The sequence below is a fragment of the Rhipicephalus microplus genome, chromosome X, assembly GCF_043290135.1.
Source record: "Rhipicephalus microplus isolate Deutch F79 chromosome X, USDA_Rmic, whole genome shotgun sequence".
Taxonomy (NCBI): domain Eukaryota; kingdom Metazoa; phylum Arthropoda; class Arachnida; order Ixodida; family Ixodidae; genus Rhipicephalus; species Rhipicephalus microplus.
In genome coordinates, this window is record NC_134710.1 from 111,143,979 (window position 1) to 111,167,373 (window position 23,395).

General features: G+C 46.9%; 1 protein-coding gene across 4 annotated transcripts in view; it reads right to left on the reverse strand.

The window, feature by feature from the left end:
- The window catches only part of LOC142775696 (uncharacterized), a 46,689-nt gene extending 24,459 nt beyond the window's left edge, over nt 1-22,230 (reverse strand). The window contains exons 1-6 of one of the 4 annotated variants that reach the window (XR_012886933.1): nt 21,656-22,227; nt 21,416-21,580; nt 21,208-21,352; nt 20,965-21,075; nt 5,184-5,374; nt 4,831-4,964 (exon numbers count right to left, since the gene is read on the reverse strand). Coding sequence is in view for 3 of the 4 variants with exons in the window: in XM_075877424.1 (XP_075733539.1) it covers nt 19,903-20,208; nt 20,965-21,075; nt 21,208-21,352; nt 21,416-21,580; nt 21,656-21,837 (909 nt within the window). In the remaining variant the exon portion in view is untranslated. Of the gene's footprint in view, nt 1-2,120; nt 4,965-5,183; nt 5,375-14,566; nt 20,209-20,964; nt 21,076-21,207; nt 21,353-21,415; nt 21,581-21,655 lie in introns of those variants that run through there. The other 3 variants (XM_075877425.1, XM_075877424.1, XM_075877426.1) reach the window with 3 other exon arrangements.
- Nucleotides 22,231-23,395: the final 1,165 nt, after the last annotated feature.

Consider the following 23,395-nt stretch of genomic DNA (forward strand, 5'->3'; position numbering starts at 1 on the left):
CTATCAGAAAAGCTTATGCGGCGCTATTTTGGCCCTTACAGGGTTCTTCGTCAGCTAGGCCCATTAAACTACGAAGTGATCCCTGAAGGTCAAGTATGCACAACACGACGCAGGAATCTCCCGGAAGTTGTACACGTAGTACGTATGAAACCGTACTACAACAGGAACTGAACAACGTCGTCTAACACAAGGACAAGTCCTATTGTTTAGAAACTGTCAGCCGGCTCTACGCATCGGGGTGATGCGTGCTAGGAGGGGGACTAATGCCACAGCTCGACCATCGCAGAAGACGCGTACCACAATTCGCGTTCGTAAAAGCCGTCAAGCAAGTAGCAAGAAAGCCGTGCCATGGAACGCCGTCCTGCACGCGCCACGATGCTACGCCATGGGACTGGCACGAGACTCGAGGGGCAGAAGAAGAGACCGACGAAGTCGAGTCAGCGAGCACAGACATTTTTTGGGCTGACCATTTTTAGCTTCGAGTTTACGGGCACAAGTTCGCCCTAAATAAAGAGTTTATATAGTACCAGGTGCTATATTTATTCGTAACAATATGCTCAAACTCGTTGCGAGCAATTCGAAGTTTACCAGGGCCAAGTCGACGAGGGCGGCAGTGAACCGGTGGGCCTGTGGTAACGATGCAGTGGGTCACAGTGTGCTTGGGGGTCTTATCCATGGGAGACTGCGTTGTAATCTCCGGCAACTCGCTGAGCAGAGCTGTATATGGTGACGTGGGTAGTTTCACGAATGTGGGGTTTAGGGCCGTAGCGCGTAACAGAAACCCATTGACCAATAAGCCGGTATAGCTATCCACCAGGCGACAGCGGTTCATATACACGAGCAGATAAAAATGCATTAAGAAATCGGCGCCTAAGATTGCGTGGCGTACGTCTGCTATCCAAAATAACCACTCCAGTTTCCTCTTAAGACCGAGATCAAGGGTCAGAGACTTCTGTCCGTAAGTTGCGATGACTGAAGAATTGATCGCTGTAAAGGAGTTGACTTCTCGCGAAGACGCTGGTCAGTTTTGGATGCTGGAATTATGCTGACGTCTGCTCCAGTGTCCACCAGCAAGCGCAGACCTGTGGTTCTGTTGGTGATGTGGAAAAGGCGGCTTGATGCTTGGCCTTGATCGCCCGCCGCTGTTATTGACGATCGGCCGGAGCGTTTCCCATGCGCCATGAGCAAGGTGGCACACATCTGCGAGCCGCGGCACGAAAACGCCGGTGATAATAGCATGTGTTCTGCGGTGAATAGCAGTGCTCGGGCTGGTGGAGGGGCCGTTGCGGAGCAGCCGACGTGAGAGATGGTCGATGTGGACGAGGCTGGTCATTTAAGTTGCGAATGCTCAGCAATCGCAGGCGCAAGTTGGCGACTTCAGAAGCGAGATCTTTTACCGTTTCTCGAAGGGAATCTGCTTCGGGAATCGGAGAGGTGTGGACAGCGTTTATGACTGCCGGAGCAACGTCCATCATGTCATCGGCCATTTCTGCCAGCTCCGACAGCGGCTTATCCTGAGCTGGGACAAGAGCCATTCGCATGGTAGGTGGAAGACGCTGTAGAAACAACTCACGTAATATGGATGTTTCCGAGCCGTCCGGCTGGTCCCCAAGCAGGTGCTGCAGGTGACGTAGAAACTGTGTGGGACGGCGGTCCCCGAGCTCTTCGTTGCACAGAAGTTGCTGAATGCGCCGATGCTTAGGCGGAACGAGTCGGTGAAGAAGAGCCTGTTTGACTGCCGTATGTGAAGTGTCACCAGGTGGGCCCACGAGGATGTCGCGTATTTCGGCCATTGCCTGTGGCGGCAACGCTTCAACGAGGAGCTCATGCTTGCGAACTTCTGACGTTATGCCATGAATGCGGAACTTGTTCTCGACTTGAATGAACCATAAGGAGGGATCGGCAAGCCACAGCTGTGGTAGCGTCATGGTAGTAGTACCTCCAACAACACCCGAAGAGGGTACATGGCTGGGTGCAGTGGCAGCGGTACCAGGACTGAGGCTGTCGAGACGTTCACGCTGCTTCATGGAAGATCGCGTTCGTAGTCCGGGTCACCAATAAATATAGCACTCTGAAACGCGGTTTCGAAAACACAGCGTGGTTTATTAATGCATCTCTGCCATTGTTCCAACTACTTCTCTTTCTCCTCAGCAGACTACCCACTGTTAGCTTATGTCCCAAGTGTGTCGTGCCAGAAGAAGAAGAAAAGTATGCCACAACGAAAAGTAGCATAGCGAATGCCGGCCTACTACCCGAAAGATTATTAATAATGCCCTAATGGGTATCAAGCAAGTGTGCTTGCAGTAGTTACCCAATGAGTGTTTAGAAAAAAGCTCCGAAAGGCCGCTATTCTAGCTTTCGCTGAGACTGTGCTGCGCCTTCCACACAGGCCTGGCGTTTTTTTTTTTTGAGTTTTGAGTAGCGAGTTTGTGCTTTTAAAAAGCAATTTAACCTACTTCGAGTTTAATTACTATTTTCAGTTTTTGTCGAGAAGGTAGAAATGTTAAACTTGTGAAAGCAAATAAAAAGTAAAATACATCATTCTGAAAAAAAAAAAAACTTCCATTTGTTTACTTGCATCGCCACTTCACTGCACCTTTGGAGAATAACCCCCGTATTCACAAACGCTCCTCGACTCGACTTTCACCCTTCACTTGACAGAGTTGGGCACAGCAGTGTGCCGCCGCTCGGCTGAAAAGAGCACTGCGCTACTCAAGAATCACAGCAGATTATCGCTGATGTACAGTGACTAGTCGAGACTAGAGACGGCGCTCCCATCGGCTTTCTCAAGTGAAGGTGGAGCGTTGAGTGAAGGGACGTTCTAGAATACGGAAGTAAGCTTCGGAAAACCGAGATACACTTTATGGTGCACAGCGCTAAACAGGAAAACACGGTGCGCTGGTATAGCAAAGAAGAAATTGTTACGGTCAGTGAGCATGTTTTTCGTAAATGCAGATGAAAAAGCAACAAAGATAGAAAGGTGCTTGCTTTATATCGAAATATTAGTAACAATTCTAGGTTATGTTTTTCTTAGTCAAAAGCGCAGCTGCCTCTTATACAAGCATTTCAAGTCTATACCGGAAGGAATTCATGCAGCTAAGAGGAAGCAAAGTGCGTTCACAGAATAGACTCCGACCGCAACATTCTCTTCTGCAAACGGCAATCAGCTTGCATTATATACGTTTGGTAGACAGCACTTTAATTGGAAGTGTGCTTCCCGTAAATACATCTAACTTGCCTACTTGACTCCGGCGTTACACTCATAACAGTTTTGCAACTCCAAATAACAGTTTTGTAACTCCAAAAACACAAATTTTATCGTGAGAGGACGTTTGGAAAACAAAAAAAAATGCACGAAGAAAAACGCTGGTAGTTATGCCACCCCGTAATTGCCGCGCCAAATCTGTGACTTAATAGATTTCGACAGTGTATACTAGTTCATACATAGATCCTAAATGTAGGAATGAATTACATTGTCATGTGAATTGGTTGTAGAGTTACCAAGTTTTATGAAATTTCATAGAGCCAATGTTGGCAAAATGCGAGAAATACACTAAGAAATCTGTGGTGTCATGCGTAGAAATTTCGGTGCAAAATCTAAAAATGAAACTCTAACCTTGACTTTCCCCTCTCTTGATAAACACATGCTTGTGAAATTAATGTAGACTTCTCCGGGTATAATCAATCAATCTAGACCAATTAATAGCTTTACTTGGATGTACTTTTGGCAAACAGATTCCAAATGCCTTGCAAAATGTCTCAGCCCTTTTCGCGATCTTAATGCATTAAAAACAGCTTACTGCTAAACACGTTCATGAGAAAAAATTCTTGGTCACGTGGAAGTTTTCTACAGAAAGTCATCCCACTGTTGTTTGTTAGGAATTTGATTCAGAGAGTATTGTTGCTTTCTTGTTTCAACAAGAAAATTGGTTTACATATGAAGCGAAGGCGTTTGCGAAAGCTTTTCGAACCTCAATGACTTTACTGCAATTTTACTGCCTTAATTGTACGTCTTGAAGAATTTTACCAGAACGTTCTAAGTTAGCATTCTTTTTTCGCAGTATTGCACTGTGTATAAATATCAGAGTAATAATTACTTCACAAAATATATATTTTATGTTAAAAACACTGAAATTTCTATATTTTACAAGAAAAATCTGTTTTAAAAAAGACGTTTGGTCCCAATTGACTCATTTTTCACAATGTGGTACTCCCATTAAAAATCAGTGTTAACCTCAAATGAAATCAGTAAACAGCTCTTATAATACAAGTTTTATCATTACATTTTTTTTATTTTAAGAGATAAAATAATTCTGGAGTTCTCAATTCACGGCAATCTGCAACTTCAATGAGGAAGCTACCGAATGGGAAAACGGCAGTTGGTGAGGTGCAAAAATAGTTCTAATTAGTGAACAAGCATTCGAATATTATGCACTCGTATGCTGTACTTATAATATGTTATACAATAATGACCCTTACAATTATTCACAGATTCAATAGGAAGTCCCAAATAAAGGTGACATTACCCCGCGAGGTCTTCATACTTGAGCTGACAAAGTAGATGAACTGCAATAGTTGCACCTGAGATTTTCTATCAACGTATTGTCGAGCAGAAATGTTCCAATTAAAGGAAAGGCCCAACAAGACGTTCAGAATGAAAATTTCAGATAGAAACAATTATTATTTGCCTTTCCGACGCATATAAAAAGCCCTGTATTGAGGTTTATTGATGCTCAGTCGTAGCTTACGGGGCCCATACGCCTTCGAGCAAGGGCGTGCACGTCAATTGCCCCTGGTGCTGGCGGGGCACTCTGGTCTTGGGTGGTTGAAGTCTGGACTGCCGAAGGGTGGTTCGTTGAGGCCCACATAGCCCCTAAATTACCAGTCTGGTTGGTTACCTCAGTGCCACAGGGAAGGTCGACGCGAGCCTTGTTCCAGGTGCCACGATGCTCGCCAGTCACGACCTACCAATCAGAGTGAGGATCAATATTGCATGCAGGGCCCAACACAGCGCGCTTTACCTCATTGTTAGCTGGGAACAGCTAAATAAGGACGAAGACACAGAAACATAGTTCACATACGAGTGCTGAGTGTGTACTGTTTCTCTGTGTTCTCGTACTTTTTGGGGTGTTTTTTTTTCAGCTAACAATGTACCCACTCGCTGGAATGAAAGTCCCATTTACCTTAGCTTGGACAGCCAGCAGAGATAAGTGAGGGGCTGGGTGACTTGCGAAGCAGGTGGTTCGCCAGCATTGGTGCTTGGACGGCCACTATGATCCCGGAGAACCTGGCCAGCACAGCTCTAGCTAGCCTGGTCGGACTGCTGACAAGCGGCCAGAGCCTGGGTACCAGAGGGTTGGCTGGCTTTGGCAACCTGTGGGGCAACCAGCAGGCTCTTGTGGGCCAAAGTCTCCTGGACACTGCAGGGATGACTCTAGGCTTGAGGGGCCTGTTGGCTGTGAGACTGCTTGATCTAGATAGGATGGAAGTCTGGCTACCGTATTGCCTTAGATTTGAGTTGGCTCGCAAACTCGAAAACTCGAATCTTTCTCTTCCCCACAGTCCGCCTTTCCAAGGCCATGCATGCTGTAGGCGGCAGGCACGGTTGGTGGCTGTGGGTACTTGCCAGTAACGTACACCACCGGGAGGCCGTTCGCACTCAGTGACTCGTAATACCGCCACTGCTCGGCAGGTACTTGCCAGGAACGTACACCACCGGGTGGCCGTTCGCTCTCGGTGACTGGTAATACCGCCGCCGCTCGGCAGGTATTTGCCAGGAACGTACACCACCGGGTGGCCGTTCGCACTCGGTGACTGGTAATACCACCGCTGCTCGGCAGGTACTTGCCAGGAACGTACACCACCGGGTGGCCGTTCGCTCTCGGTGACTGGTAATACCACCGCCGCTCGGCAGGTATTTGCCAGGGACGTACCACCGGGTGGCCGTTCGCACTCGGTGACTGGTAATACTACCGCTGCTCGGCAGGTACTTGCCCGGAACGTACACCACCGGGTGGCCATTCGCACTCGGTGACCGCCACCGCTCGGCAGGTACTAATTGCCAGGAATGTACACCACCGGGGGGCCGTCGTTTGCACTCAGTGACTGGTAATACATTTTATATACTCTATGATAATACCGTCACCACTCGGCAGGTTTGAGGCCAGTGACTGTAGGATCCCTCAATTTTTCTATACATCGTTACAGTGGACAGTGGGTGTCGACGACAAAGCTAAAGGTTCATAATGTGTACGTTGAAGTCGCCAATTAGCATAAATGATTTGTGCTTTTAGCTGTTTTATATTGTTGCGCTACAATTATGAATGATAGTTGTCGGTTGTTAAACATTTTTGGTGTCTTACATCCACACACTTTCTCCTGACAGTTCGGGGACGTGGACGGACAAGCCTCGCGGCGCTGATGTACTGCTTTGATAAACGCGAGTGCAAAAAATTTGGGTGACATTTAGCAACAGATAGACCTGCTGAAGGGGCATCTTTGTGTCCTGGTCGGGACAAGTAGGGGCTGGGTACTTTTAATGTGTTCGCACGTTAATAAAACCCAAGGAGTTGACTTGCGACGCAACTGAATCGAGGGTGGTAATGGGGGCCTTGCATTAGAATAATACTTATTTTGAGAAAGAAAATTATCACCGCCCCGGTGCTGCAAGAGCAGGTCCAATAAGAAAGGTGCTGAAAGCACCACGAAGTCTGAGTAAAACGTCTGAGCTCGCCCTAGTTTACAAATTAGTGCGCGTGTTACATATAAAACTCAACATTCTGAGGAGGAGGTTTCATATGGACCTCTCGATCATTTTGCTTCAATCGCTGAAAGTTTCTTACAGCAATACATCATTATTTGTTCATAACGTCATTATTTCCGGGGCAAAGAAAACAACGATTTTTCTCACTTTAGTAAACTACTATTTCACGATACCAAAAACACAACTTTTACCGTAAAAAGACGCTTTGTAAGCGAGAAAACATGCAAGAAGAAAGTACTTGTGGCGACGCTAATCACCGTGGCGTCATAGATTTGAGCGTCATTCACTGAGACTGACGTCATTCTCCGTCTGTCATCCACTGAGTCTGACGTCATTCTCCGTCTGTAAGAATGCAAGAGATTGTTTTTCAAAGGGGCCTTGGTTTTCGTACGCCAAGTTCCTGGAAATTTGGTTGAGCCAATGTAGCCAAAATACGAAATACAAATCATTCACGTCACGCACGAAGACTTAGGCACGTGAAACTTCAACCTTGTCTTTCTCCTCTATTAATAAATTGAAATTAAGGTCATTAAGTCCTCAGAGTACACGTTACCAATCTACACCAATTTGTAGCGCGAAGCGTCATGTAAATTGACAAAAATTTCGTGGGAAGAAACACGTCTCAGTTGAAAAAAAATTACCCCATTTTGCCGAAGATAATTGTGAGGAAATGCGAAGGCATTTCTTGCGCTGAGAGTACATGGCGTAGTAATATTAATGGTGTAAATTAATGACGAGACGAGAATTTGTACTGTAACCATTTATATACACATTCATCAACACCTGTTTGTGATGTCATTGTACCTGATGGCCATAATGTCAGCGTCTTATCAACACAAACGCTACACAAACACTAGCAGCACAAACGCGTTTCAAAACGCACTGCATTGAGGCGGTGGCAAGTCACGTTCAAGTCAAGGAGGTGGAGGCTCCGGTTGCTAGGGCCTCGTGGATAACCACGCGCGCCCCCAGCTGTTGCTATTGGAGAAAGCGGTGGACGGATCCCGATGTACGCCTGACATAGCCGAACAAAAAAAAATTCATTCACATTTAAAATTAGTTTAGGAAAAGATAAATCACATATCCACATAGGCTGAAAGTCACAGATTTTCACTTTATTTCTTCCTATAAACTACCAAATCTTGCCCACTATCAAGCCTGAGAAATCGCTGTAGTGGTTTGCGTTGTCTGAGGAAATTAGAAAAAAACACTTTTATTTCTACAAACCATAACAAAGTGCTGCTAAGCTTCATCGGAAAGCTATTCCTGTTGTTTACACAACCCTAGTTAGGGCGAAAATAACCTTCGAAATGTAGAAATTCCCCGCCATATTTTAATTTTTTTAAAGATTTTTCACCGCTGAAACAAGAGCGCTCGATGACAAGGCACATTTCATGAAGCAGCCGTGGCGGAAAACACTTCCGCTCACGTGGTCGAAAAAAAAGAAAAGAAAAAAAATCACAGCTTTACCGCAAAGGCGAAGCAATGAACGTGATAGCAACAATTTGAAAAGTCACGCGCAGAATGGAAAGCAGATCGAAACGTGCCCCGCGTTTCTCGCACACAAATTACGCACGAAACGTACACAGGTACGGATGCATGCGAATCAGCGCCACATTTGTTAGTTCGCTGAGTCTGAAAAGTGCGCACTTTTCGCGAATAAAGACTGCAATAATCGCGGTGACCTTTGTGCACCCGGTAACTACAGCAGAATCGTTCCACGTAAAGCCCGAGGCTAGCCAAGGCGCACGATCCTCCCCTCCTCGCCACCGCGAGATAAGGGCGTGCGAGGGAGCGTCGCTCCCCTTCTCTAAGCCGGGCGAAGTACGCGTAGGAGGTTAGAGCAGGCGCCGCTGCGCGATGTGGTGACGTGCGCTCATTGCGCCATCTTTCTGGTATTGCCGAAAACACAGCAGTGGTAAGTGGTAGATATAAATAGCTTGTCGTTTGAACGTTTAAAAAGAAGCAGTAGAAGAAGAAGCCGCACTGATCAGCTGTGTTAGAAATGCTCTCTGCTGGGAACAGCGTATCCGCCAATGGCCGAGGATCATCGACTCCGTTTCATGATGAAGACTCAAGCTATAAAGTCGTCCTGCCACGTCTCCCAACCGGTATAAAATTGAAGGACTCTGGCCGTACTGTGCCCCAAACTTCCGTGACGCGCAGCTTAAAGTAGTGAGCACAGCGGACATCATAGGAGTTGGCCAGTATCAAATGAGCCATGTATGGATGGTTACGTGTGCAAGCATCATGATGAAACAGAAACAACTTACTTGTGGTGAGCTCCGTGTAAAAGGTCTGAAGTGCATGGTGCTAGATCCGGAGACCAAAAATATTAGGCTGAAACTTCTTTGGCTTCCGCCTCATCTTGAATCGCGACGTGTTGAAGAGGCGTTCCAAGCTTACGGTGTTGTGAAGTCCGTTGAGAGAGAGGCATGGAGATGTGCAGGAATGGAACAATAGATGAGGACGTTGCTTTGGAGCTCAAAGACACCATCACTGTGAGCTCAATACCACACCTTATGCCAATCTATGGCCACCAGTGCCTAGTACTTATTCCCGGTAGGCCTCCACTGTGTCTTCGGTGCAAGCTAGTGGGACATGTCCATCGACAGTGCAAAACACCGAGGTGCTTGAAGTGCCATCGATTTGGTCACTCGTCGGATGCCTGCGTGTTGACTTATGCCAACAAATTCCATTCTGGTGAAGGCACAGAAGAGCAACATCTGGATCATCTTATGGATGCTACTGAGTTAGTTGATGCGACAGGAGAAGCAGTGGGAGGAGCAGAAGGTGCCTTATATGAAGCTGAACACTTGTCCTTGGATACCCTCGGCACGCAAAATAACATTTCTAACGACGCCAGTAAAAGCATAAATGAATGCGCTGCTGCAGAAGAACACCACTTGGAAGACCTTAAAGACAATCCTCCTGACAATGGGGAACAAGAAGCAATGGATAGCGGTCAGACAAGGAAGCGCCAGGCACCGGTCACTTTTGAAGCAACAAGTGCTCCAGACACGACAGAGCAAGTGTTTTCATTTGGTCCACGTATCACCTTCTTTGGGGACAGAGGGACGTGCCGTCTATGCCAGCGTCCTCAGGAAAGTGCTCCTAAAAAGTACAAAGGAGGTAAAGCCACAGGTTGCCCTGTGGCTAAAGGTGACCTACAAAAGTTTTAGGATAACAAAATGGCTACCGCGCTAACGTTTCCCATGTGTGTAGCGACACTCAACGTACGTGGCTTGAGGAATGTAAGGCGTCAGTGGCAGCTGCACCCCGTGCTCGAGCAGTACAACATTGCTGTAGTTGCAGTGCAAGAGACTAAGATTTCGGCTGCTCGTGACACCGATCTTGCGCTGGAAGTTTTCCGAGATTACAATTTATACATCAGCCCAGCACGTGGTGCATCCGCTGCATGCTTTCTATTACTTACAAAGCACTTGGATTATACTTTGACGCCGCCACATGTTGATGGGGAAGGGCGCCTCATGCGTTGCGACTTATCTTTTAATTCCCATAATTGGAGGTTTATCTGTGTCTATGCTCCCTCCAAAGTGAATGACAGGAATGTTTTTTCTCCTCTCTTTAACTTCGCTGCTAAACACTGACAGAACTTCAATAGTTTTTGGAGACTTTAATTGTGTTCATGACGCGAGAGATCATTCATATATAACAAATCGTTATGATGCAAGTGCAACCTTACTGCAGAAATTAATGAATGACCACAATTTAATAGATGTGGGAGCGCATGCACTTTCCTCGGTGAGGTTCACGACTTTCAAGGCATCTCTCGTGCTCGGCTTGACCGTGCATGTGTGTCCCTAAGCATATGGTCTCACATTCATAATTATGCTGTAAAGCCCATATTTTTTACAGACCACTGCTTGTTCACTGTTTTTTGGGGTCCTGAAAATTTTCGTAAAACCCCTTTAAACTGGGACTTATGGAAGCTTAACGCACAGTTGTTGCGCGAAGATTGTTTTGTTAAAATAGTCAGAGAACCGATACAAGAGCTAACACAGTGTCGAGAGCTGCCAATTTTCGCTCAATGGGAAAGGTTCAAAGAAAGAGTTAAGTATCAGGCAATTAGTATTTCATGTGAAATAGCACGAAGAAAACAGCTGAAAAACGCTATCTTTACGATTTACTTCATAAGCTCTACACTTTTGAAAGTCAACAGCCGAGATTGTACGTGGACGAGATAAATCTGATTCGAGCACAGATACAAAAACATGATACAGATTTATACAGAGGAGCAAAGATTCGTTCCCGTGTTACCCATTACACTGAAGAGGAACCCACTAAAAATTCCCCGGGGATGAAAAGAGATATGCACTTTCTAAACAGATACTGCAAATTGAGTCGCGGGGTTCCCTTTGCGCAGAGACATGTGAAATAAGAGCTGCATTTGAAGATTATTACAAAAGTTTGTTCACCGCGGCTGAGCTTCAGGAGAATTTTGAGGAAGAAGCTGACCACTTCATTGCCTTTGTGCCTCAGTTACAAGATGATGATAGACTCACTGTAGATGGGCCCATAACCAGAGAGGATATTAGATTTGCAATAACAACGTTGCAGAAGAACAAAACTCCTGGCCCAGATGGCCTAGTGGCGAATTTTACATAGCTTTTCAGGAACTTCTGATACCTTTCCTTGAGCAACTTTTTAAAGAGGCTTATGAACGTGGTGAACTTCCTCCTTATTTCTATCAGGGCCATACAACATTAATCCCAAAAAGTGCTGATCCTGACGCATTAAAGAGAGTTAACGAATACAGGCCTATATTGTTATGTAACGTTGACTACAAAATATTTGCTAAATTGTTGACAAATCAGCTACAGACAGTGATTACTAAATGTGTAGGTGACCACCAAACATGTAGAATTCGCGGTCGCTCTATACAGACAAACATTCATATTGCACGTTCAGTTCTTGAGTGTATTGGTGGTATAGCATGTACCAAGTAGCCCTCCTACAAATAGACCTTGAAAAAGCATTTGACAAGGTACAGCATGCTTTTTTGTTCCGGCTCCTACGAAACCTGCAGTTGGGTGATGTACTGTACAATGGTATTTCACTCTGTTATAAGAAGTGCACAACCAGGTTAATAGTAAATTGCACACTTCCCAATATAATAGAGTTAAATTCATCTGTACATCAGGGATGTCTGCTCTCGCCTTTGATTTTTGAAATTTATCTGGTACCATTATATTTCAGTGTGCTTCTAAAGTATACAAATACTCTAAGCTAAACCTGGCTTTCGAAAAATTGGCAGTATCAACAATTTTTTTAGGAATCCCCGCAACGGAAATTCTTTAACAAGCCATAGGAGGCTACCGATATGATGCTGAGGAAGGTAAAGTTCTAGCTTATGCAGATGACATTGCCTTCTTTTGCGCTGATAAAACCACGCTCAAGAATCAGTCAACACTACTTTACGTTTATTTGACGTCGCTGGCGCTAGCATAAATTTTGATAAAAGTAGTGGATTCTGGCAAGGCATGTGGGCCCAAACTCCTTCGGTCTTCGCAAATATCCATTGGAATGCGACTCCTATGAAGTACCTTGGTGTGCCTCTTGATAACTATCGTAACAGCGGCCCACACTGGACCGCTGCGATAACTACGATCCACCGAAAGGTGGCTACATGGCACGGACTGGAGCTTTCCATTTTTGCCAGAGCGAAAGCGTGCAATATATTCCTTGCATCAAAGCTTAGTTATATTCTGCAGGTGTTGCACTGCTCTCGTATACACATTCAAGTTTTTCATAGGATATTTGCCTGCTTTGTTTGGAGCTCTTCCTGGGAACCTATGAAAAAAGAAAATCTTTTTCTTCCGCTTGAAAAGGGTGGCCTCGGCCTTGTGCATTTGTTCGTGCGACAGTTGGTATATATATTGCGATTTTTTTACCTCAAGAATGCGTGCCACCCCTTTCTTTTAGCGGTTCTTCGTAACCGTCTATGTTAGCACCTTCCTTTTATTCATGTCACAACAAGTGTCGTTAAGGAATTGCCGTTGCGGGGATTCCTAAAAAAAAATTGTTGATACTGCGAATTTTTTGAAAGCCAGGTTTAGCTTAGAGTATTTGTATACTACTGACAGAACAAATTTAACCACTGCACTTGTGAATAACCTTTACCCTGATCCTGTTTATCGAAAGCCATATTCGCTTTTGCCTGGTCACGATGTATTATTTCGTTTACGTAGAAAGTGGATATCTCCTTCAGCGAAAACATTTTTCTTTAAACTGCACACTTCCATGCTGCCAGTGAAAACGTTGCTGAATAAAAAAATCAATATACGTACCCTGGACAGTGAATTGTAGACTCTGCAACCAACCTGAGACTATAGAGCATTGTTTTATTCATTGTCGTGACGCTTTTTTATTTTTGGGACATTCTAAAAAGATCATTAAGAAAAGAACTTCTAATCACAGCTCATGGCATTAGGTTCCTCCCATTCAAAAAGAGTCGGACTGATAATACTCCTTTTGATCTGATTATATTGTTGGGACTTTATTCACTGGGGAAAAGTCGCATGATTGATAGACACGCCGAGCCACCATGGTCGACGAGATCTGTATTCCGAGAAGCAGCTGCTCCGCGCAGTGTTGTTGAGACTTTTGACCCCGTTCCGGAGAGGCTTTCCGTTCTTGACGCTTGTGTGTGTTTACCTGGCTTCTGATGAATATGTTGTGTGTACTTTACTGGTGATTATTTCATACCTTAAAACAAAAGTTCTTCGGGGTGGCTCAGTGGTTAACACCTTGCTTTCACCGCGCAGAGGTTCCACGTTCGATTCCGCGCGCCGATGTGCTTTTTTCTGTATTTTTTTTTCCTTTCTTGCATTTTCATATATTAGATACGTATACACATATGGTGAATGACGCCGACGCCAGCGGCAAAATCCAGCCGAGAGTGTCCATTATCACACACACAAAAAAAGTGTCCTCTTGGCGGCTTTAGCGGTCTCCACGCTGTTTCCTCCGTTTCCTTTGTGCAGTTCAATGGCGGCATGCGGAGCGGCTGCCCGTGTGATGGCGCATCTAGGCATGACCATTGGTGAGTTCTGTCCAGCTGTTGTTTTGTATATTTGTGATGGCAGAAAGCGACGAATGACTTTTTCACCGAGAGCGAAAATTCCGCGTCGATGCACGTGTTCTGCTTGCGTGTGCAAACAATAGGGAGTTTTAGAAAACCGTTTTCAAGCGCTGCGGGCGTCATAAGTTATAGAATAGCGTTGGATCTGCTGCAATTTGCAATGCATGATCGCAGCGACACTGTAGCCTCGAAACCAGCACTTGCGAGCCACATGATGCGGGCCGCCATCACCGCCCGTAGCCTCGAAACCAGCGCTTGCGGGTCACATGCGGGCCGCGATTACCGCACGCAATTTCGGATTTCCTGCGTGCGGTCAGCGAACGCGAACGCCGACTTGCGTACGACGCATGCGCAGTGGCAGCGACCGCACCGCAAGGGCTCACGGTGCGCTATTTCTAAAACTCCCTATGGACCTCGGAGACCCGGCTGTAGCGCTCAAAGTCTGACCGAGTCAACAAAAAGGTAATGTTCTTTGCCCGACGCCGATTCTACTGGTTGCACCCTACATCATTGTTAAGCTACTCGGCACAATAGACACATTTAGTTGGGCGTACGTAACGAGCCCACGTACGCAGCACTGCCACGGCAGAGAGCTGCGCATGTGCAGTACGTAACGCATCAATCCAAAGATGCGCGCGTAAGCCCCCCCCCCCCCCCCCCCCCCCACAAAGAAATAAAAAAAAACGCGGCGTGCGTAAACGTGATGAGGTGAAGCGTACGTGGCGTGACGCTCTCGCGATATCTCGATTGAAATAGGAACCAGATAGCCAAACGGCAGCGACGGCGTCGAACGGGGCAACAAAGCCGGCCCAAACCGAGTATATTTTACTTTGAGGGACGATGTTGCGCTGCTACCGCACGAAGACGCTAAAAAGCACCCAAAAGCTGTTTTATTTCTAAGAACATATGTCTAGTTGAACCAAACGTATCTCGGTACGGTCAATCATAGAGTTTCTCAAAATTAACTAGAGGGCACTCTGGCGCTGCGATCGTTCAGCGACAATGGGAATGATGGGTAGTACACACATTTGCCTAGTCGTCGTACTGGCGGGCGGCGAATCGTACTTGCGGCTTCGTTTATTGCTGTGTTTCGATTTTGTTTTGAAAGAAAGATTTAACCCTTTTGAACTTCGTGACCCAATTTGGAAAGGTAATTCGAGAAAAATAGGGTGGTGAAGCGCAATCACTGAACATTTGCTGATTTTTGTTTCGTGAGAAAACAGCTTCAAGCCACCACACACGGAGCCAAAAGCAGGACAGAAGTACGAAGTTTAGACAAATGTGTGTACTACCCACCATTCCCATACTCGCTGAAGCGCCGTGCATTGCAGCTCCCATAGACACTAGCACCAGAGTTCCCTCTAGTGTATATTGGGAAACTCTATGCGGTTAATACGGTGAACTAAAAGTGCCGTTGAGTGCTTCGCATGCAGCGTGCGCAACGTATCGTGCCACGTGCATAGGCTCGTTACGTACGCCCAACTAAAAGTGTCTAATAAACGGATGGAGCATGGTCCCGAGCTTAGTGGCAATCCTGCCAATCTTGTTATGATAATGCACACGTGGTGTATCAGCGTGTTGCAGATAAGTGGTCCGATCAGCGGTGGCTCACCCGAAGACGGCGTAAACTTGCCGCCACGAGCCTTTTCGTAGTACCATGATCCGCGCCGACCCGAAGAATGATGTGCAGATTATGATTGTGTAAGTTAAAGCATTGCGTCTTACGACGACAGATCGTGTGCTCAGAGCACATATACTGCAGGACGAGTTTGTTCCCCGACGTTTAGATGCGATGCAGGTCTGTGACTAGCCTTTTTAACGCTGTACCTCCATCCCCACCGCTCCCCTCGTCGCAGGTGTTGGTTGTGTTTGTAAGGAAGGGGAAAAAGGCACTTAATTTTTGTCTGCCTGAGCGGCGACACGGCGCAGTGCCTGATAGGGGTGGGGGGAAGGAGGGATAAAAAAATAGAAGGAAATAGATGAAGAAATAAAGAGGCAAATGACGGAAAATAGAAGGAGTTGCAAAGTGGGGATCCGGTCGAAGCAGTCCAAGGGCGGGGCACCACAATGCGAGAGCTGCACGGCGTCAGGAGACCGCGGAGGGCGAACCAGTTGGCGGGAGCTACGCTGGCGTCGGAGATCGCGAGGGCACGACCGTCCAGCTTGAAATCCTCCGAGCGAAATCCGCTCGAACCAGGTGTTGAAGCGTTGCCATGTAGCCACGGAGGAAGGAATTCCTCCGTGCCATGTGGCTCATGCCCTCCTAGCAGTGCGCAGTGACGTCTCTCTCCCTCGCCTGCCGCGCACTCGCCGCGTGTCCGCTCTCTCTCGATTCACCCTCTCCAGCGCTCGCAACGCCCGAGCCAACACCGTTGGTGTTGCCCGAGCCCACTCCTCAAGTGGGCATCATCTCACCCGCGCCACCTCTCTAATCTCTCGGCGAGAAGAAGCCTTGAGCCATGGAGAATGCTACGGCGCCGACAAAGAGAGTTACATTATATGCTCCTTACGGCAGCAGCGTTGCGCATAGGTCTGCCATTATGTTCAACGTCTGTGCAGTGAAGCCACTCGCATGCGCAGGAGAAAAATACGAAGCGATGTTCCGGTGTGGGTGGCGTGCCGCATACGTATTCGCGTGCGCTGAGCAAGATTGCACTGTTGCAGCGAGGCGGTATATTGCTACAGGTTGCGAAAAAGCTAGAGGCCCGTGTGCTTATATTTAGGTGCACATTAAAAACCCCAGGAGGTCGAAATTCCCGGAGCCCTTCACTACAGTGTCTCTCATTATGGTATGGTGATTTAGGGACGTTATACTCCAAAATTAATTAAATGAGGTGAAAATGATTTAAAAGGCGATTCTTTTAAAACAACGTACTGCACGGTTTTTACACCACCCATACGATGCACAATGTTTCTGCACTAATAATTTTGTGAATGCCCGGTTCATTTTCTTCCCGCTAGACGGCGCTCTCTATGTAGTCTACCGAGGCAAAATTAGAGGGAAGTGGAATGGGCTTCAACCTCTCTTTAGTCAAACAAGGAAAACTTATTGATCAGGCACTACCAGCATTAATGTACGCAGATGATATAGTGCTAATGGCCAACAACAAGGAAGATTTGCAGAGATTGGTGGACATCTGCGGTAATGAGGGAGATAGGTTGGATTTTAGATTCAGTAAGGAAAAATCAGCAGTCATGATTTTCAATGACAACGAAGGTAGTGAGCTTAGAATACAGGAGGTCACGCTAGATATAACAGATAAATACAAATATCTGGGCGTATGGATAAGCAATGGGACCGAGTATCTGAGGGAACACGAAATATACGTGACGACTAAAGGTAACAGGAATGCAGCAGTCATGAAAAATAGGGCACTGTGGAATTACAATAGGTATGATGTTGTGAGATGAATATGGAAAGGGGTCATGGTTCCTGGGCTGACGTTCGGCAATGCGGTCTTGTGCATGAGATCAGAAGTTTAAGCAAGATTAGAAATTAAGCAACGTGGAATAGGTAGGCTTGGTTTAGGAGCTCACGGGAATACACCAAATCAGGGAGTACAAGGTGATATGGGATGGACATCATTTGAGGGCAGGGAAGCTAGCAGCAAGATAAAATTTGAGAAGCGATTGAGAGAAATGGGGGAAGAGCGTTGGGCTAGGAAGGTTTTCAGCTATTTGTACATGAAGAATGTCGATACAAAATGGAGGAAGCGAACTAGGAAATTGACTGGTAAATACTTAGAAAGCAGCAGGTGGCCAAACCAAAAAGAACTATCGGTTAAGAAGAAAGTGAAGGAAACGGAGACTGACATGTGGAGAATGGGCATGATTAAGAAGTCCGCACTAGAGACCTATCGAACCTTTAAGCAGGGAATTGCCAAGGAAAGGATCTATGATAATACTCGGTGTAGTTCTCTACTGTTTGAGGCCAGGACGGGAGTACTGCGAACCAAGACATATCGGGCCAAATACGAAGGGGTAGACACAGTATGCAGTGCGTGTGGAGAGGAAGAAGAAACTGCCGAACACTTGATAATGTTCTGTAAAGGGCTTCACCCTATAGTTCAGGATGATGGCGCAGAGTTTTTCAAAGCACTGGGGTTTAGGGACCGGGAGGGCAAAATAAACTTTAAGCGGGTAGATTTAACTAGAAGGAGGTTATCTGATTGGTGACTAAAGTCAAGGCACGAGTGAAAATTAAACCCTTCACTGCAAAGTACGAATCCTTAAACTCACTTTTTAAATAAAAAAAAATAAATCTAGTTTTGGTTCATTAAGTATTACGGCTTGGTGGCGCTAGCCACCGCCCGATCTAAAGGGCACAGCCATATCCAACCATCCATCCATCCATACATCCATCCATCCAACCGGGTGCTCACACGTTTGCAGCTTCGATGTTCTGGCCATTCTAGCTTTTGTAATTCAGTTAAAGCAATGTAATCGTTATTGGTGCTCGCACTTCAGCTTATTTTGACGGGATGTCAGGAGTCTCCGCAGTGCGGATATCGCGAGTTCCTAGGAACGAAGGTGGATTTGCGAATAAAGCCGCAAACGTCAAGCCTATCCGGCGGGTAGTTTACGTTACGTAAAGGTTTACGTTTTGTTGAGACCCGTACATGCGCTGATTCTATCCAGTAACACGGTATCGTAAAGAACTATACGTAAAAGGTAAAAGCCCCCAATGACGGTCACGATGAGACTAGTCGGCGCGGGCAGAAAACGCACGGGCGCGGCTCCATCGTGCACGTAAAGTTGGCTTCGCCACGTAAAATTTAACATTTGACGTCACTTAGCAACATGTGACAGTGCTCGCCGAATAGTGGCGTGAGCGGTGGAAAGAAAAGGTATGCGCAACTCTGCTAACTAAAGGTAGCGCACCGCTGCTTGCCGCGCGATCGCGCTGACGGGGAGGGGGGGCGCCATCACGGCATGCTTCCCGCTAGTGTGCGCATACCTTTACCGGCTGTCACCGGTGTTGTGAGGGTTAGCGAAGCCGATCGCGTTCGCGAATGGCGACGTCAACACCGACAAGGCGCGAGCCAGGGAAGCCGAACGAAAGCGTCGGCAGAAGAAGACCAGCGTCACCGATGAGGTGTGAGTCAATGCGATCGCGATCGGTGTTGTCAGACAACACCGATCGCGTTCGAGAATACAGATGGCGCGTGGGTAACACCGATGAGACGCGAGCCGAGGAAGCCGAGTGCAAGTGTCTTCAACGCATCCTGACTCCCGTGTCCTTGCGTTTCAAACAAAAGTTTACTCGAGTAAACGCTACACCAAGCTTTGCTTCAAACCGTTCTTCCAGCACCCGCGTCGAGTCAACGCCGCGTGCATCACTGCTTCGAATCCAATCAGGGTTCCCTTCGGAGAGATGGTCCATAGTTTTTTTATCGCCGTCTTGCATGAGAGTTAGTCAATATCCGGAACGCAAATGAAAGCTTCCAAAGTATTCGGTGCCTTGCAGGGAATCATAGGTGTCGTCAATGCGTGGCATAAGGCATCAGCGCACCCAGGATTTCTTTCTGGGGGGGGGGGGGTGTGATACTTTAGATAACACTAAATTACCACATACTGAATAATTAATATAGGTTGTATTACCTGCACCAATAATAATAATAATAATAATAATAATAATAATAATAAGGACATTGGGGCATGTATAACAGGGGGGTTAGGTCGGAGTCTGGGGGGTTTCACCCCCCCCCCCCTGTCGGTGCGCCATTGGCATAAGGTACATGTCCTTGAGTGTGATCTTATAAATTGCCCGGTAATCGACGAAAAAACGCATGGGGCCATCGTTCTTTTTTCATACATATAGGGGCGTACGGCTGGGCCAGGTGGCGCGCCGGAGCGATACTAGCAGCGCTGTGCGCGGCGGAGAACCGCCCTAGTTGGCCGCTGGCATACCGAGCTGCCGTGCCGCCGCTGCTGGTTTTCAATGGCGAGTAACACGTTGGCGTTCTATTGCGGCTTCCTTCCTCTCGAAAACTGTGAGCTATTTTTTAGGGAAGCGAACCTGACGAAGGGAAAGCTACTCGTGAAACATGTGTTCGCGGTGGAGGAGATCTAGTGTAACCCTGAACACCCGTGAGGCAGTGGATTTACTTATGCCGAAAATGGCCCCCTGTGCCGTTAAGCTTACACCTAACTTAAGTTTCATCAAAAAGAGAACCAATCTGTCCTCTTTTGTCACATCTGACGACCGGTACCATTGCTCGGGCAGAAGGTTGAGCAGCATGCTGAAGACTGTCACTGTAACACTGCAGAGGTCCTGAAGTGCTTGCTCAGATGATTTCACGGACTCGTATCCGAGGAAGCCGCACCTACTTGCCCATGTCTTTTCAGGATGGGTGACCGAGAATAAAATTGACCATTCATAAATATTCAAGAAAGGAAATAAAACTTTCCAATAAATGTCTGCTACGAGGCTTCATTTTTGTGTTTAGCTTCATCAGCTTTGCCTTTGTATTCGTCGAATGTCACTAAAAGGATGGGCAATGTGTAATGTTTGTTATTACGTAGTGACTTGAGGTAGAAATGGTTATAGCACAGTTCTCAATGAACATGTCAAAGAAGAGTTAACATCATTCAGCTTGCCCACTGCGCGGATATTGACCTTGCATGCAAATCTAAAGTTACGGGAATAGCTCATTCGAGCACCCTGCTTCCAAAAGCAAGATATGGCAACAGCGTCTTCACCAACGGATAGTTTGTGCAGCTGTACTCAATGACAGAAGTTACTATAACCCACTCAACGAGGATTATCTGCAGCATTTAACCAACTGCTCTCAGTGCAGCCCTCGGTAACATGGCTGAATTTTAAAAAGTAGAACTCGCAGGCCCAAATTTTATACTAATTCCAACGACAAATCTGGTTCGTTGGGCAGTAGTACTTCAGAACCAACTGCGGATACAAATTCAAATGCTTGGGATGAGTGCAGCTCCGTTGCGAAGGTTAGAGGGGTGAAAGGTAAGTTAAGTGCGTACAAATTTATAATTTTAACAGGTGCACAATTTAATTGTAGATTTATTTTTTTAGTTACCCCATCGAAGGAGTTGAAAGTATGTTGCTTTAAGTGCAAAAAAATATCACCTTGTCTGCTTGAGCAACGTGAGTGACTTGTGTGGACCCATGGGTTCCATCGGTTGCAGACAGCATGAGCTGCAAAGGACCCTTGCAGCACACAGGATCTGTCTGCGTTTCCTGCGTAGTTCGAAGAAAAACAATTATACATGGTGAGCTACATGCCACCGGTCACATAGCCTGCGATCTGCACGTTGTAAGACAACTAACCACGACGCAAGTGAATGTGAACTGCTGAGCGTCGACTTTTACCTCCGTCAAGAGCAGCGAGCCCTGCTCCAAGGCTTTTGATTGCGCATTCGCGTCTGGCGAGCGGTCGGCCTCCGACGCGTTCGACAGCACGTCCACGGGTGAGAATTCCTCGGGCGGATGAGGCGACGTCAAATTTCTTGCCCACCTGCGGTAAAAGCAGGGCGAGTATGTCAGTGCGAAATCTGGCTGATTCTACCCTTCATCTTACCTATCGTGTCTCTCACCGCTTACCCGCCGCTTTTTGTAAACATCCGGAAATAGAGTCGGCAGGTAGGCTGGGTTGGCCTGGCTCTCGCTCTTCGCATTGTTCACGAAGTGCCTGCTGCATATTCGTGTTTTTTTTTTTTGCAGGAGCCACGGGGAGCCATCAGAGCTATTAGAAAGCAAGGTAATTTAGTGCAGTTCAGCTACTGAATGACAGGAAAAAGACAGAAAAACGGTCACTCACTTTTTCCGCCGCACAGTTCTAATCCAGGCTTCTCGGCGGTCTGGCTCGTACCACTTGCCGGAAAACGAATAGAACCTGACGATGGGCTCTTTTCCCTTCGTGTTTGCGACGCTGTTGTGGCACCCAACTACACAACAGTATTTAGAGCCCGGTCTTTTCCTCTTAGGCGCGCTAGTTTTCATCACGGCGAAGCAGCAAGCAGCGTACTCCAAGCGAATCTGCGGACGAGCGCGTCCCGTGTGCGGCAATGAATTGGAGCAAAGGCCGCCAGGGGAGGAAACGGCGCTGCAAGCGCGCGGCGAAACTTGAGCCGTACACCCCTATACACCAGGTGATGACCAAGGGCTAGCTGACGGATGAATTACCTCTCGTTGGAGCGTGGCAGCGACGTTTTCCTCTGTAATTTTTTGCTCAGCAAGAGACACGTGGTATAGGCGGCGGTGCACAATAGATGTTCCCTCGGCCTGAATGCGATGCGCTGCAGTGGTAGTTCGGCCCAACGTCGAGGAGCAGACGTAAAAGGAATCGGCGTGTTTCGTTGAGAAAGCAAGACACTGCTGCGACTGATAAGTGCTGTGAAGGGGGAGGAAGAACCAGGCCAGCGCCTCCTCTATTTTTTCAGTGCCCGGGCGAAGGAGCGGATTTCAATGGGAAGCGGCCGTCGGTGCTAGTGCGGCGTTTCACCGCCAGGCGCCGCAACTGGAGTAGAGATGTCGCCGCGTCATCTCTCGTGCAAACGAATGCCGCGGCTGCATTCGAAGTTGCTATACGGCTCGGTTTTCGGCTGTATTCGCATTGTGTAAGATTTAATGGAAACTTGGAAACGAGAATTGTGAAACACTTGTTGTTCTGGACACCTAGCTCATTTCAAAGGCATGTGTCATTCGCGACTACTTGATCGAAGCGCTCGCGCATCGTCTGCTAGGCTGATACAAGATACGTGATGCCAGTAATCCGCAGATTGTTTTGTCACCGTGGTGATCTCATGACTGAGAGTTGCTTTTTTGACTAACTGGAAGTCAATTTTTGAGAGAAGCATTTGCCAGGAGCTAATATTAAAAGCTTGGGTGCCTAATGTTCTCCGATGATTGCTTCTCTATATAGTGGCGCGGCACATTATGCGCAAGCTTGGAGTTCATGCACTGAATAGCAAAAAATCCCACTAGGCTGCTTTCAGGGATATAGGTCACCATCCGTTCCTTTCGCAAAACATTACATGTGTTGCCTCCGAGAAAAACCAAGTGTCAGAATACGAGGAACTATTGCAGGTTATTTCACCGTTTGAGAGCTTAAACAATGAAATCATCGTGAAATAAACAAGAACAGCTCCTTATGCGGCGGGATTTCTGCGATGATTGCCTATGTTTTGAACAGGCGCTGTTAAAGTCTGAAGTCTATTGCCGACTCTCAACTTCAGCGAAGGTGACAGACATGAAAAATGCGGCCTGTGCTCAGTTGCTTGAGCTTGTCCGCGTATTCGTGGACAGATTGTTGTAGCCTTAATATCCGGCTGCTCAGCTCTGTTTCTTTCTTCTTCCCTCTGGCCTCTTAATTCGGTAGCAAGCAAAGAAGAGCCGAATGCCTTTGTGGTGCCCATTGGCTCCCCCCATTCACCTTCGGGGCGCAATGTTAGCGTTGCACATGGCAGTGATCGCGAGGCAGCGTTGCTACTGATATACTCATTTGTTGACTGTTAGAATACAACGCACTCCAGTTTAGTGATACCAATTGCCATGTTGC